Raw genomic sequence first — 16,332 nt, 5'->3', positions numbered from 1 at the left:
AGAGTTGATGAAAAGGTTTTCTTGTGTAGAAAAGGGTGACGGAGGGAGTTTGGTTCCTCCTTTTCTGTTCCTTCTACCAAAAAACCACTTGATTTATTGCAACAACACTGTCAACAGGGATGTGCTAAGCTGCCTAATCGTTCCAGAGCACTGCAGCATGCTGTACTTGGCATTGCTCAGACGCCACCACGTCTGGCCTGTGTTATTGACAGTGGAACCGATGGTGCGTGACTGGCTGAAACAGCTGGCCAGGGTGGCCAGAGGGATGGCCCGCTCAAGGCCATGGGCAGTTATCTTATCCCCATCTGGAGACAGCAGTGATGGGGAGCCAGTGTCTGTTGCCACCCTGTACGCTTGTCCAAATCTCTGTCTTTGAATTAAAGACGGAGACTTGAGCCTGCACTGACTGGGAGTTGTGTTTGGGAGGGGTGAGCATTCAGGTTCCTGTATAGAAAGGCCTGTTTTAAAGTAGTCACAGTACATAAACTTTTCAGTAGCTGATCTTGCACATCTTCCCAGAGCAGATTCAGTAACAATCTAGCTTGAGTCTAGGCTTCCAAGGTGCAGGGAAGCCTGTTGCTGCCGTTAAATAAAAATCTGATGGAAATCTCACTAAAACGATGAAAATTGTCTTAATCCAAATACTGAACTGGCGATCAAGAAGCTTTTGGAGTACCTTCTGCCTTCCTCCCATCCAATATGGATCATCAGCATCAGACCCAAAACCCATCTCCTTGTGAAAAACAACCTTAGAAGATTCAATTGTGTACGGGCTCCATGCAGACTGGAAACTCTGAGTGCAACTTGTAGCTTTTGCAAGGAGTGGGGATTATATGGGGGTTTTGATGTGCTTTACCTAAGCACTTAATTCAGCATCCTAAAGTCACTTGACCCGGCTGTTGTGAAATCTCTTGATACCATTTAATGATATTATTTGAGCATGGATTTTTGTCACTTGTCATCACAAAATGATACAGCAGGACATAAAAGCCTGATGTTGATGGCCTGCTCCGACAGTATTTCATGGTGTTAATAAATTGTATTACAAATGAAATCTTTTGTTAAAATGTAATTTCCATTAGCACTTGAGCTTAGGGGTAAGTGCAGAAAAGTAATCAGATATTGTTTTGTGATACTCCCCTTAAATGGAATCTTTGAAAGACTTCTTTTTTTTTCTTAAGTCAGATTATTTTGCTGCATAAAAATGTGATTTTCGACATAAAGAAGTGGGCAATATAAAAATCTGGTGGTTTTCGTGCTCTTTTAAAAGCATCAGTGAAATAAATTTAATTGCAGTCATATGCCTCAATCTCCTGACTAGTTGGTGAGTTGTTTTCTTTACATGCTCTCTAGTCAATTTAAAAGTGTATATTTGAGTAAAATACTAGTTATTCCAAATTGCATGGCATACAATAAATGCCTTTCTGAACCAAACGGAAAGATACAGACTCACCTAAAAAATACTTGTACGTTTTAGAATACAGTATTGCACCGCTTGTGCAGCAGGATTTGTGAATAGGCATGGTATTTATGAATTATAATTTATGAAAAATTATATATTTATGTGCTAAAGCCATCATTTTCATTGTGTCTTTGGAGTGTGGTGCTGTAAGTTCTCCGGCTTCCTACAGTGCATTAGAGAGTGTCCAACTGGCATCTTATGCAAAGAGAAGGTGCTTCCTACAGCAGCGCTTGGGGACCTGAATGGTGTTTGAGAGAGTGATGTGGGAGTCTACCCTGTTTATGTAGTGCAGTTGTGACCGTGTCCTGGACATGCTGGTGTGCTGCTGAAGACTTTGCTCTTTTTCCTTGATCACGTGTCCAAGGCTAATGTTCTCATTGTGATGGACCTTGACGCTGCTCCGGCTGTATCCCCATCACAGCAAGGCTGATGAATTTTACCTGCTTCTGCAGAGAATGGAATTGGACTGTTAATCCTGTTGATTTCTGAACAGACATGAATCAAGACACAGGTTCATATCATCAGAACTTTGAAACAGGCTGTAAAAACCACTCCAGTATGGTTTGTTTTCAGCTTCTGCATGTTGCCCTGGTTTTAATTCAAGTATTCCTGTCCTTACATAGCTGTCTCTTCAATCTTTGCTTTTTGATTTAAAAAAGTCTGACTCAGAAACATGTGATTACTTTCTTTTAGTCATATTTGCTTTCTTGTTCAGGACTGACACTAAACAGCGCTCCTCCAGCCATCCAGTGTGGGTTCTCTGTCTCAGAAAGCTGTTGACATTTGGACATCCAATAGTTCCCTCCTACAATATTTTCGAACCCCAAAGTGCCTGCTACAGCTTTTTCCCGCGTTACATGGGATACTTGGTGGCATTGGTCCCCTGGCTTTTCAGGTTGCCTCCTCATTTTGAAGCCCCTTATGGTGTGTTCGTCACAGCACTAGTAAGCCGTGGTAGGGACAGCAAAGCAGTTTTGAAGTGGTAGTCTCCTTTCCCAGTGAAATCCTCTTTATTGTTGTTTAGCTATTTGTTGTCTTGCCTTGTATCTCTAGAGCTTGTTCTTTTTGTTGTTTTTTGAATTGTTCCTTTCACAACCTCTGATTTTCACTTCTATAATAACTGTAAGAGGTCTTATTTTGTGTGCTGTCTCTTTAGTGTTTAATTTAGAGTTTTACATGTACTTGGCACATTTGTTGTCTTGGACCATTTATATCTTGAGAGGAAAGAAGTTTTTGCTGAATTCTCAGATAGGCTTGTCTTAAATCTTATTGCAAGCTTCCTGTATGTTTTACTTGACCTTCCAGAAATACTGGCAAGATCCTTCAGGATGGACGCTCCTGGGCTCTGCCAATGGTCTCCTCTTGAAGTTCAGGAGCCAGCTTGTTCATCTTCCTCTTCCACATGCTGACTCTGCAAAATTTGCTCTTGGTTCCTGTTTCCTGAGGATTTCAACTGCTGTACTGTTTCATAATGTGATGTTCTAGTTAGTAATGATAAAGTTCAAGGTAGCTTTATCATGTCCTTGTCCTAATAAAGACGCTAGTCAACATGAAATAAAACAAAGCAGGTCTTTCAGGGCTTGAGCAGCAGGACTGCAGAAAGGCCATTTTAAGGAAATGAGGTCTGCACATGTGATCTTGCTGCCCTTTCTGGTGACTTTGATCTTGTTAGATGATTGTACCTAAGTTTTACAGTGGATTTAGGAAATCTGAGGGGGATGCGTGGTTCTGGATAAAAGAAAAGTAGCTCCCCAGTGCTGGGGAAGAGGTCTTTTTCTTTCCTGATTTGGTGGTAGACATCATGACCAGTTGGTGTGTTTTCTATCCAGTCAATGCACAGGCCCATCTCTGAGTCAGCTCACAGAGCTGTTTTCCTCACCCAAACAAGAAGGCAATGTGTGGGAGAGCTGGAATATGACAACATCCAGAAGAAGAGAATGTACTGGGCTTGGGTGGGAAGGATGACTCTACAGAGACCATCTTTGATAGTTTTGCCATGCATGAGTCAGTTATCATGTTGATTTTCTCACTGCATTTCTATGAATTACTTATGTTAATAAATGTGCTTAGTGATGTATGGGGTGTTCTCCCTGATGTACTAACCTGTACATCACATATCAAAGAACAGAAATCACAGATATGAAAATGCTTCTACTAGAAGTGGTGTTATGTTTCCTTTCCATGTTCACATGACACACCCCCACAGGATACTAGCCATCCCCTTTTGATGTCCTATTTGTCTTACTGGGTTTATTTTTCTGATTTAGTTCCAGGCTGGTACATAGTCTTTTGTTCAGTTGCTTGCTTTTCTAGGATTTGCTCTCCTTAAATCTCTTTCATTTTCTAATCTTCTTGCTTACGATATTTTTGTTCTACAGTATAAGCTTTGGATTTTTTTGCCATGGTTGTTCTGACAAGGAACTGCAGTTTATTATTCTTGAGAAGTAATTACCTCTAATTCCACTTGCATTTCATGTGGCTACTCTTGGGACTGCTCACACTGTTTTCAGCCCAAAGAGTTTTGTTATCAATTAATGCCATACACATTTGTTCTTTTTGATAGATATCTGGACCACTTGCACCTGGATCACGTACTTCTGCTTTCTTCATCCTGGCCAGCATCTCTCTGCCCTGTACAAATGCTTGTCCTGTCATCTTGGTGGTTCTTTACCACAAAATAAGTTGCATATCTCTCAGCGTCTGTCTTTTTCCTGCAGTTAGGAATTATCCGTTGGATGCTCTGAGACTGTAGCAACTTTTTGATGGTTTGCTCATTTATCCTGTTGGCACGTGTGCTGCCTTCCAGCACCTCTTAAAAACTTGTTTCCTGGATCCTCCTCCCTCAGCCTTCCCCCATTATTCTTTGTGCTGGTGTAACAGCTTTAACGCTGCGATGGTCTCTGACACCACCTGGTATGTCTGGGATACGATTTTAATGAACAAATATCGTCAGGCAATTCTCCTCTGTCAGCTGGTGGGATATCAAGAGTACAGAGCTTTGATGTCGGGTCCAGTCTGTGTTCAGCCTCTTGGTTCTTCATCTTCTTTTTCTTGCTCTCTCAGCAAGACAGACTACACCGCTGTTTTCCTGGATGGCCTTCTAGGTGACACTTGCTTGGTCTTTCATTACCTGAAACATGAGTGTATTTTTATGGTGAAAACCCCATCCATCATGCACTGCTGTGTGATCCCCAGCACGCAGCAGCAGTCCTGTGGTGCTCACCAGTGCTCGGGCTGCCAATTACTGTGCTTCTTCCATCTGCTTTATTAATTTTATTTCAAAGGATTTTATTCCACTTCATTAAAGTATTTGTATTAACTTCACATTTTTACTTTCTTGCACTGAAATGGTACTGTCAGTGGGGACTAGTGTTGCCTGAGTAGCACTGGCTCTAAGATGCAGGCACATGTCTATAAGCATGAGCTGCCAAGATGTAAATTAAAAGGAAATGGGAAGCTGAATTCCAGTACTATTGTTTTATAGTGTTCAGTGAAGTCATTAGCATGTTAAACTAGACTGTCGGTGTGTATATCTTCTAAGCATATTTATGATAGTTCTGTGGAAGGGCACGTAAGTAAGATTAAGACTGAGTACTTACATTGTGACTTTTTTAGAGCTTTTAGAGCCTATTCAGAACAGGCTTCAGAAATTCACCCCAGAAGTCCATTAATTAGAAATCAGTTTGCCTAATCATTTCCAAATATCTGCAGCACACTGAACTTAGTGTGCTGCTCATATTAGGAATAATGACCTAACCCAACTGGACAACCGAATGGAAACATTTAAGTGGATTTCAGGTCAAACATGTAAACACTTGCAGCCCGTTAGAGTAATACTTTTCATTTGTTGTTTTGCACTGTAAAATGTTTCTTCCAGAGTACTTCTGAGTATAAGTGGGGTTTATGGTAAGGGGTGATTTTTTGTTTTTTGAATTTTTGGGAACAATTGCTTGTTTTATATTTCTTTTGATAAAGTCTAACAGTAGTCCAGCATGAAATAAGGTTATATTTGCCCTTAAAAAGGAAGGGACCTTATAGGCCTCAGTACATTGTCAGTATGTGCTAGTTTCATATGACACTTGTGTACGTAGTTGGGGCTTCAGTTATTGTCAGAGAAGCTTTAGAAGAAGGAATGACTGTCAGACCACTATGTTTTACAAGTCTGCATACTGATAAATTGGATAGGGAATATGAATGGGTAGGAAAGCTCTTCCCTCAGATTGAAGATTTTTAATATATGGTCTTATTGTTATATTTCTTTCTTTCCTCTCTTTCAGGTATTCACTTATAAACAGAGCACTATCACACACCAAAAAGTAACACCTATGCATCAAACAAGCGTAGAGAGTGTGGAAGACATGGCAGCACTTGTGGATCTCCATGAAGGCTCCATTATGCATAACTTATTCCAGCGATATCAGCAAGATAAAATCTATGTAAGTTTCTTCTAAAATTAAGAAATATATCCAGAGGGAATATTTTTGAATGCGTGTTATGTGTGTTTTGCTGTTGGGTGGTACATCCCCTCTAATGTTCTCCAGTTTTTGCGTATGCACATAGAGCTAAAGCGTGCCTTGTATAGTGACTTCTCACCGAAAACAATGGAAGAAGGTAGCTCAGGGCTGGCCCAGCAATCCCTTTGGAAACCTTGAAAAACTGGCATGCTACGTATGCTTTTACACTTCCAGTGAGAGGATTGTGTAAAGGGCTCTCATTTCTCTCTTCTTTAGACTCTCTACCCCAACAACGTATGTCCCCAGTGAGGATGTGGTGGAATTTAGTCTACGACTGCTGTCTGAGATCCCATCAAGCCAAGATTCAATTCTGTTCAGCTTCACTTTTTCTATTGTAGAAAGGGGGTGGTACTACAATCATCAGACTGAGGACCCGTGCTGTTATGTTCAGGTAGTTGGAATTTGGGGTGTATGAGAACAGGCAGCTGCTTATCAGTTTCATTTAGGAATTAGTCCACATAGAATTCTTTTTCTCAGCTCTGCAATTAGGGTTTTTGTGATTAGATTTACCTACTCTTAAAATATTTTTTCATCACTCTTGGACTGACTAGATATGAATCTTCCCTGAATCTGAAACTACACTAAATGTGAGAAAGATAAAAGGAATATTAGTGGCTGTTACAAATTGTGAAATCTCACTTTTCAGTGGTTGGGAGTCTGGGGGGTTTGGTTTTGTTTGTTTTTTTTTAAAATTAATAGTGACATAACATAAACAATTTTTATTTGCATCACCTGTCTAGGCCCTCGATTTGGCCACATGCATGCTTTATGCCAAGCTTAATCTATTAAGTTGAACTTTCTTATTTTTAAACATGAACGTATCTTAATGTAAAAATAAACTTTCCCTCTATTTAGAAATTTCTTTATGATAAAAAGCAAAAATGGGTACAAGAAAATTATGGTCTTTTGCACATAACTTTTGAAGTGGCTAGTACAGGGAATCTTAAATATTGAGGTAATTCTCTTTATAGAAGTCTTTAGGTATTTTTTTCTCAAAACAAATGAACAGTTTTGCCTTTCAAAAAATCATTAAACAAAAAATTAATAGCATATATGAACAATCCTGCACATGTGTGGAAAAATAGCTGCTTAATTAGAGTTTTCCACCAGTGTTATTAGATTAGACTGTAATACTCATTGTGAGTCAAAATAAAATTAAAAAAAAATGTTCTCTGAGCCATTATGTGTGCTCAGATGGAGGACACATCCTCCTTTTAAAAAGTGTGTGTGTAAAAGGGGTGATTTTCTAAGAGGCAAAGGATAGCCTTGCTCCGAAGAGGCATGTCCTAGCTCATTTTTTAGCTTGCCAAGGCAAGTTTAGGATATTCTGATGCTTGATGCTTAGTGTGGTGTACATTTCTAGACAAACAGGTTTGTGTGCTGTTAATGATGACAGATCTTTAGTTGCTGCGGAATACTTACTGTCCCTTCAGTTTTGCTAATTTTACTGCTTACTCTTTTGAGTCCACCTCACCTGAAAAATGATTAAAAAGTTGGTCAAAAAAAGGTGTATTTTGAAGTGCATATGAAAGCTTCTCTGTTTCCCGGTACGCATAGGCAAGACCTGATGTAAAAAGCGTCATCTGTTCTCCCTTCTCATTGGCATCCCACACCTGCTGTGACAGTGGTAGTATTTTAGCAGGAGAGGGCTCCAGGAACAGAAACACAAAATCCAATTAAATAGCTTGAATAAATTTATGAAGCTTCATAGATATATGAGCATGTGTTGTAGGAGGAAGTGTTGTCGTTGCAAAATGAACTGTATCTTTTCAAGCCAAAATCTCTCTTCCAACTGTATTGAACTGTTGACAATATTTTAATGTTTGATGATAAAAAAAATGGACTGAAGGGTGCAATAAGTTTACCTTTGTTGAAGGCATACTTGCAGCTGAAGAAATTAGGTCATTCTGCTTTGGAACCAGAGTAGTTCTTGTGCAAGAAGAAGCCACTGGAGTTCATGCCAGGAGCAATCAAAACTTTCCAGATTGTACGTTTGCCTTCTCCCTTCCCTCCACAAAATCCTCTCCGTTGGCCAGAATTGCTTCACTAGTGTAGTGCACATGCTGCCTCTTGTACCTTGGCTGTATTTGTCCCTTGTGCATTAGGGATAACTCAAGGGGACGTGTGCCCTTCTCCACTCTGAGCTTAGAGGCTGATCATCCCATTGAAAGACTTCCTGAAATCTCCGAATACAAACCACCATATAATTGCCGTGTCCTGGCTTTTAGCTTACAGGTGCCGCGTTATTTCAGCTCTGTGCATCTTCTTGTCCACATCCTGAGTGAGGGGAAAAAGATATGAAAAGGTGTATGCTGCATTTTTTGGGTTACATGCTTGTAGTATTACAAGTGTATTACTGTGGTGCTTCATAGTTTTCTCAGTGGCAGTGAGACCAGGAAGCACGTGCCCGTGCGCACACACACAAATTATATGAAGTACCATATACTAAATTGTAAAGTGCATATAATTTAAAAAAATCCAATAGAAACAATTAAAAAGGAAATTTAAACGGTTGTTTTTGCAGGAAGACAATTATTTATGCAAATCTTCCTTTGTTAACTTGTATGTTTGTCTTTTATTTGAGGAACTGTTTCTCCAGCAATGAGCTTTTAAGTAAATATCTTCAGATGTTTGGGTTCAGTTTAATCTTCCTCTATTTAGTAAAATTTTTGTTTCACATAATGACACGTGTGTTCCTAAACTCTTCACTACTTCTTAATTAATACTATAAAGATATTTGATATGGATACCAAATTTTGTCAAACATGTCAGTGGCTTACTTTGCTGCTGCCAACAACTGCAGCTATAAAAGGTCAGCAGAGGATTTTCTGCATTTCTTTCTGTTTCTTGTGGAGGGAGGAATAGTGATTTAGCATACAGACTGCGTTTATAGTGTCAATGATGCCTGTCTCTGTATCTAAAAGTCTTCCTTGGAGCTATTACCACTTTTTTGTCCAGGAAAACAGCAAAGTTAGAGTGGCAGTGATGATGCGGTGCGGAGGTTTTCATTGCTACTTCCACCCCCATTTTACTCCATCACGAACAACTTGACACAGGAGATCCAGCTTCTGGACATCAACATACAAGGTTTAATGCCCATCTTTGAATGCTCAGATTAGGTTGCATACTAGGCTGGTATGTGGCAAAATACAGAAAGATAAACACTAGTGCTAAAACTGGAAGGTGCCTACGTTTGAAAACTGAGCCTTTTGTGAAGGCAAATGGGAGACTTCATTGCCTCTAAAGTAAGGCCGGCCCAGGGGACATGATGTGGAGCAGCGAAGTGCTGCAGTAGCCGTTCTTGTCGCAGTTCAAAGGCACATTGTTCCCAGAGCTGTTGATTCTGGTTTACTTTTAGTTAAGTACACATTGCGGAGGAGACGCTTAGCCTTGGAGAGGGTGCTGTAAACCACACCACGTGGATTGTGCTGCAAGACGCACAAATTATGGTATTTGAACTGGCTCTGGGATGAGCTGTGGTTGTCTTGTCTCTGCAGCCAGTGGTTAGTTAGAGATGCAGGCAAGCAAATTTCAGAAGAGCAGACCAGAGGATTAAAGAGCAGCCTTTGCCGAGGTGGGAGGCGGGTTGGAAATAACTGCAGTATATATTGTGCAGGTCAGTATTGAGGTTTTCAGCATCAGTTCCACCCTTCTTTGCCTGAGTTCAAGCAATAAACAAGTTTCAAAGCACATCTGATGAGTTTTTTTGCCTTTTGAATTAAGCTCTGAAGTGCTAGGTAGGCATTTTCCCCTTTGAAGTGGTGATGGTTTGACACGTGCCTGTCTTGTTTAGGTGGAGAACAAGTACCTGTGCCCACAGAGGTGTGCTGCGTGGGGTGGGGTGTGGCAGTCCCTCAGCTGCCCTCCGGTGATGGGAAGAGTAGCCTTCAGGTTGTCCTGCAGCTGGATGTCGTGGCAAGGAAGTGTGAGAGAGAACATAACCTTTTTTTTTTTTTTTTTTTTACTCAATTTCAATTTAAGCTGCAGCTTGCCCGACAATAATTATAACCATCTGTTAAGTTTTTGTGAGTATGTATAAAAACTTCTGTACCAGCCACGTAGGCATCCACATCAGAGGGAGGATGATGGTAATTAGGAGCTTAGTTTTTGTGGCTAGCTTCCTTTCTCTTCAGCTGAAGCAACACACATAGAATAACTTGGATGAGAAAGAAACAGTTCTCTGTTTTTTAAAAAAGAAGTTAAACTGGAAAAAGTTGTCTTTTCCCACAGAAGGGAAAAGTGGCTCCTAGCCACTTCATTACACTGAATGCTCAGTTATCTGTTGTTAAAAGGCATATTCAGTTATTTATGCATTGATTTTTAAATCTATTTGTGTTTGTTTACTTTAGCAGCATGTTCAGTTGTAGTTTGTTAAACTTGCAGTAATTAGATAATTTACCTCCCTCGAAGTCATGAGGGTTCCCTGAGGCAACTAGTTGATGTTTGCGCAGTATTAATCAATTGTCACTGTCAGGACCTTTTCACATTCTGTTTGCAGACAGACACTTTAGTATCTAGGTCAGTTGTTGTCTGTGACTTGTTTGTAGGTTTTTGCATAATTGTTTTTTACCACATACGATGAAACTCTTTTCAGATTCAGTGTAGTTACTCTGTGCCATGTTATGACGGTCAGCAGGAAGTGGATGTTGCTGCATGTTGTAGCGAGAAGATAGCAAGGAATGATGAAATCTTGGTTAAGATTGATCAAGTAAGACAGACATAATTCATGCACTTCGAAAGCATTCCTGTTCAGATGTCCTCTACCATGGGCACAAGTTGTAGGTGGATGCAGAGAGACAATGGAAGATCGGTAGAAGGCAGTAGCCTTGAGGTGTTTATTGATAAAGACAAAAGCTGTCATGACTGGTTTCTTAAACAGAAAAACTTAGATGCAGTCCTTGCAGAAACTGGACCTTAAAAGTATGTGTATCCCAGACAGCTCAATAGCCTTTGTCCTTGGCCTATTTTACATAGAATCACGAGGTTGGAAGGGACCCACTGGATCATCGAGCCCAACCATTCCTAACACTCCCTTAAACCATGTCCCTAAGCACATCATCCACCTGTTCCTTAAACACCTCCAGGGATGGTGACTCAAACACCTCCCTGGGCAGCCTGTTCCAGTACCCGATGACTCTTTCCGTGAAGAATTTTTTCCTGATATCCAGCCTGAACCTCCCCTGGCAGAGCTTAAGGCCATTCCCCCTTGTCCTGTCCCCTGTCACTTGGGAGAAGAGGCCAGCTCCCTCCTCTCCACAACCTCCTTTCAGGTAGTTGTAGAGCGTAATAAGGTCTCCCCTCAGCCTCCTCTTCTCCAGGCTAAACAACCCCAGCTCTCTCAGCCGCTCCTCATAAGACTTGTTCTCCAGCCCCCTCACCAGCTTTGTTGCTCTTCTCTGGACACGCTCCAGAGCCTCAACATCCTTCTTGTGGTGAGGGGCCCAGAACTGAACATAGTACTCAAGGTGCGGTCTCACCTGTGCTGAGTACAGAGGGAGAATAACCTCCCTGGACCTGCTGGTGACCCCATTTCTGATACAAGCCAAGATGCCATTGGCCTTCTTGGCCACCTGGGCACAAGTAATTACTGTCAACCATTACTCCCAGGTCCTTCTCCTCTGTGCAGCTTTCTAGCCACTCTTCCCCCAGTCTGTAGCACTGCACAGGGTTGTTGTGCCCCAAGTGGAGGACCCGGCATTTGGCATTGTTAACCCTCATGCCATTGGTCTCAGCCCAGCGGTCCAGCCTGTTCAGATCCCTTTGCAGAGCCTTCCTACCCTCCAGCAGATCCAAACTTCCACCCAGCTTAGTGTCATATGCAGACTTCCTAAGGTTGCACCCAATGCTTTCATCCAGGTCATTGATAAAGACATTGAACAGAGCTGGACCCAGTACTGAGCCCTGAGGAACCCCACTTGTGACTGGCCTCCAGCTGGAGTTAACTCCATTGACCACCACTCTCTGGGCCCGGCCATCCAACCAGTTTTCAACCCAGGAGAGTGTGCGCCTGTCCAGGCCAGAGGCAGACAGTTTCTGAAGCAGAATGCTGTGAGAAACTGTGTCAAAGGCTTTACTGAAGTCCAAGAAGACTACATCCACAGCCTTTCCCCCATCCAGTAGTCGAGTGATTTTGTCATAGAAGGTGATCAGATTAGTTTGGCAAGATCTGCCTTTTGTAAACCCATGTTGACTGGGCCTGATCACCCGGTTCTCTTGCATGTGCTTCATGATAGCACTCAAATTACCTGTTCCATGACTTTCCCCAGCACTGAGGTCACACTGACAGGCCTGTAGTTGCCTGGATCCTCCCTGCAACCCTTCTTGTAGATGGGCACAACATCAGCCAGCCTCCAGTCGAGTGGAACTTCCCCAGTCAGCCAGGACCGCTGGAAGATGATGGAAAGGGGTTTGGAAAGGACATCCGCCGGCTCCTTCAATACTCTAATACTCTATACATCATGGTATAAATAAATGTGTGCCATTGACTTTAAAAAAAACAAATAATGGTGTTCACAAATTATGTCATTAATTAGCACCATAAAATGCTAATTTATGTTGTACCTGTACCTTTAGACCAAGTCCTTAGCTATTGCACTGGCTCCTACAGCTACATTTATCCTGGTGTTGTCTGCAATCCAGATGTGGTTGCACAGTTCCTCTCCACAGGCATCCAGTGCTCTAGAGCAATCCCAGGTAACCGGTTTGCAGTATCTGGTCTATGGTCACCGAGGAATCTGATGTTTATTTAATTGGTCTACTTTTATAGTAAGGAAGTTTAAAAAGTGTGCTGATGAATCACAGTGGTTTTCGTACTGTCCTGTGCTGGTGGGGAAAATTCTCTTCTACCAGCTTATTCAATGGAGGTGCAGAGAGTGCAGTCACTAAGGATGCATGACAAATGTCTATACATATCTACTTACTTCCATAATTAACATATTATGCTTACACACATCAGATAATGTTTTCAAAATGTAGTTCAAAGTGAATTCCTGTCTCCAAGCATTAATTACAGCTTCTATTTCACATCTGTTACTAGAGGGCAGCAGACAACGATCTATAAAAACACAGCAGTCTTTTAATTGGAAGTCTAGTGCAATTTATATCTGGTGATTGCTATTTCTAAAGGATGGTCAGTTATATAGATCAACAATTGTCTGACAAAGGCCAATTATAATTTTTTTTTTCTTTTTTTAATACATGTTAGTGGAAGAACATAGCTGTAATGATATGAGAAGTAAAAAAATGCTTATCAGTTGGTTAACCAACTTCGCTTCTAAATTCCTCCATACTGCAGCACTTGTTGGACTGCTCATAACAACGACAACAATAAAGAATGCTTGCCTGAACTTTGTCCTCACAACTGAAAATATTCGTGATTTTAAAGGTGCATGTTTTCAGATAATGGCAAATATTTTGGCCTGAGGGGGTGTGATCAGCACGATATCATTAAAAGAAAGCTGCTCAGAAAAATCTGTGTAATTAAGTATGCTACCATTTACACAACAGCTACACAAACAATTCTCAAGGTACACCATGGCCACATATATGCAATGGCTACACAAACACATGGATTTATTATACCATTTGCAGCATATTAGGTACATATTGCAGAAGTGATCTTACCCTCTATCATGAGTGGGCTGTTTCAGTGAGACAGATGCATAGACAGAGGAGGTCAAAGTTTTATTGAATCATTAAAAAACTTGCTCTTTCTGTCTGCTCTATGCCAGTATTTTTCTTATTATTACACTTGTTGGTAGGAGAATAATACGTGCAGGGTCAACAAGGTCAATTGCTGTTGACTTCTATGAGTTTTCAGTGATACCTAAGCCCTACTTAATCATAACTCCATATTGAAAACTGTAAAGTAGAAAGCTATCATCTTATGCAGGTTTTGTTTTGTTGATGATATATATTGCTAATGTCTTCTCAGATTTGAAGTCTTGTTTTTCTGTTGTTTTCTCCACACCTTTACTGAATGTCACTGCTAATTCTGTCAGCTGAGAACAGAAAGTAAACCGTTGTGCAGAATTAAAGGGAAATTTTTCAGTCATTTACGTCAGTACCAACAGCAGCTAAGTGCTGTTTGGTCAGAGCTTTTGCAACTGATGCTAAACAGTTCTGCGGACATCTTTGGCTTGTTTGCAGGTAAGTTTAGGCTCCTTACTGAGACCTCTGTTGTTCCCAGTCCTTCGAAGGCATTGAGAGGAGGGCAGGAATTTGGACTCCGAAACTTAACCCACTTATCTGTGACCAGCACATGTTTTCTTTACGTGAGTTAGGCTTTGACTATAAAGAGAGCTGCACAAAATTTACTGCTTGTGCTGCTCTGTCCAACTGCCTTATTCACATATTCCAGCAGTTTAATACTAGAAAGGCCACAGACAACCCATTTAAGTTGAGAATTTGTCTACCTGCATAAATGGACTATTGATTCATAGCCAGAGTGTTACTTCTATCTGGGAAGATGTAGTCCATTTCTCGTAAGCAGTTTCAGCTATTTCCTTTTGATGTCTGTCAGTATTTCCTTTTAAAAGCAAAAGGAGCCTAAAAGTTCCATATAGCAGATTTTTGACTGCTAATACCATTTGCCATCTTAGTGCTGATTTCCATACCCATGGCTATTTGGCAGCTCTTCAATGCCATCCCACAACCTACCTGGCATAGATGTAGATTTCAGTTATTCTGGCTTTTGATTTCTGTTACAGCCTAATTCCATCTCTTCGTGCTCTCCACATAAAAAAAAAGCCTTTTATGTTCAAGAGTTCTTAAAATATTAAGGGACCATGGAAGTTTCAAAAATCTGGATATCTGTATGTAAAATACTCGCAGGCAGAATAAAACACATCTCCAAAGCTTTATATTAAAAATATTTCTCTAGTGTTCCAGAGGCAGTGCTTTTTCATATATCATCTACCAGCATTTTTGTTTTCATTTGCATGTGTTTTCTCTGAAAAGCCCCTTCATCTTCCCAAGATGAATCTATAGGAAGGAAGAAGACCATTTTTGTCTTTTCCTTGCTGGAGGGTGAGTTAGACCTTCAGACAGTCTGAAAGACTCATTTGAGCATTGTGCAAAAAAAGCCGAACGAAGATAGAAGAACTAGTGTGTGGCTGCAGGCCATTTGATATCAAGTGACGAGCTATGGGTTCTCCGCAATTTGTGGAGCCTTTTCTGATTTGAGCTAGAGATTGCCTGGTTAGAGTTAAGCTGTGCACTTGTGCACCCAGATTGCTACAGACTGATGTGCAAATCTATGTTCATATGCTGTGTTACAGCCCATGAAGATGACAAAAATCAATGTCTCATTCTGATCAATACTGGTCTTTTTGTTCATGAGGTCATCGCCTCTCTCCGCTGGGCAATGGTGAGGGAGATACTCTTCCATAACTGTTCATATGAACAGTCTAAGTGTATGCACAAAAGATTATTATCCTGATATCCAGTAGATGGGACTGCTACATGGTAGAGATTGCATTGTGTTAGTTAGCAAAAGAATGCAATAAAAACTAGGAGACTTGGTTGGTTTTATACAGGACAAAAAACACCAGAAACCTGTGAAGTTCTTAAATAAAGATGTCTACCTGACATCAGTAGTATTGTCTGCTGTTTTGATTTTTACCTTTGACTGTTAACAAGGCTCTTTTATCAGCTTTTCTTTATATTGGTTTCATATTTCCTAACTGTATTTTTTGGTGCAGATTCTGTATAACACTCCATCCCCGTGGAACAGTATTCAGTAGGAGAAAATGAATGTGAAAATAAGATGAGATTAATCTATGTGTGTATCTCTTAACCTGTGGAGAACTCAACTTTTGTGTAGATTCTTCACCATCTCTGAGCCTTCCATGGAGTTAAGCTGAAAGATGTGACTGTCTCTGTGTTCTGTTTTGGGAATTTACATCGGCAGCTGAGGTGACTAAAGTCAAGTTTTTAACCTTTAAGAAATAGACAGGTCTGGTCAGCTTCAGTTAGTTGCCTAGAACAAGGACGCTGTGAATGCAAAAGTTTGAAGCTTTTTGAAGTAGGGAGTGCAAGGATTCACTTCGTTTAGAAGTTAAGATAGCTGGGTTGCAAAGTACCACTTTTTTTGTGAAGAGGGAGCGTAGCCTCTACCCTTGAAGGGGCTTGAGAACAGGATGGTGTTGCTTAATACTCCTGTGTCAAAGGAAGCTTAAGGTCATGTTAGTTGGGTTGAAAGGTCAACCCAGAAAAGGATGCATCTAATAGGGTATACTGTTACCCAACAATTGCCTCTGATCATCTGAAATCACACATTTAAAAAGTGATCCAGGATTATTCCAAAACCTTGTTGTGAATGTGCCAGAGAAGAAGAGCATAAATGCCTGGATTTGA

At 40.8% G+C, this 16,332-nt stretch overlaps 1 protein-coding gene across 1 annotated transcript in view; it reads left to right on the top strand.

Annotated features, from left to right (window-relative positions):
* Window positions 1–16,332, top strand: part of MYO10 (myosin X) — a 165,032-nt gene that overhangs the window by 63,196 nt on the left and 85,504 nt on the right. The window contains exon 3 of the mRNA XM_054057324.1: window positions 5,740–5,898. Within this exon, the coding sequence (XP_053913299.1) occupies window positions 5,740–5,898 (159 nt within the window). The remainder of the gene's footprint in view (window positions 1–5,739; window positions 5,899–16,332) is intronic.

This window comes from Cuculus canorus, chromosome 2 (genome assembly GCF_017976375.1).
Source record: "Cuculus canorus isolate bCucCan1 chromosome 2, bCucCan1.pri, whole genome shotgun sequence".
Taxonomy (NCBI): domain Eukaryota; kingdom Metazoa; phylum Chordata; class Aves; order Cuculiformes; family Cuculidae; genus Cuculus; species Cuculus canorus.
The sequence above is the reverse complement of the archived record's forward strand: the minus strand, read 5'-3'. Positions and strand labels throughout refer to the sequence as shown.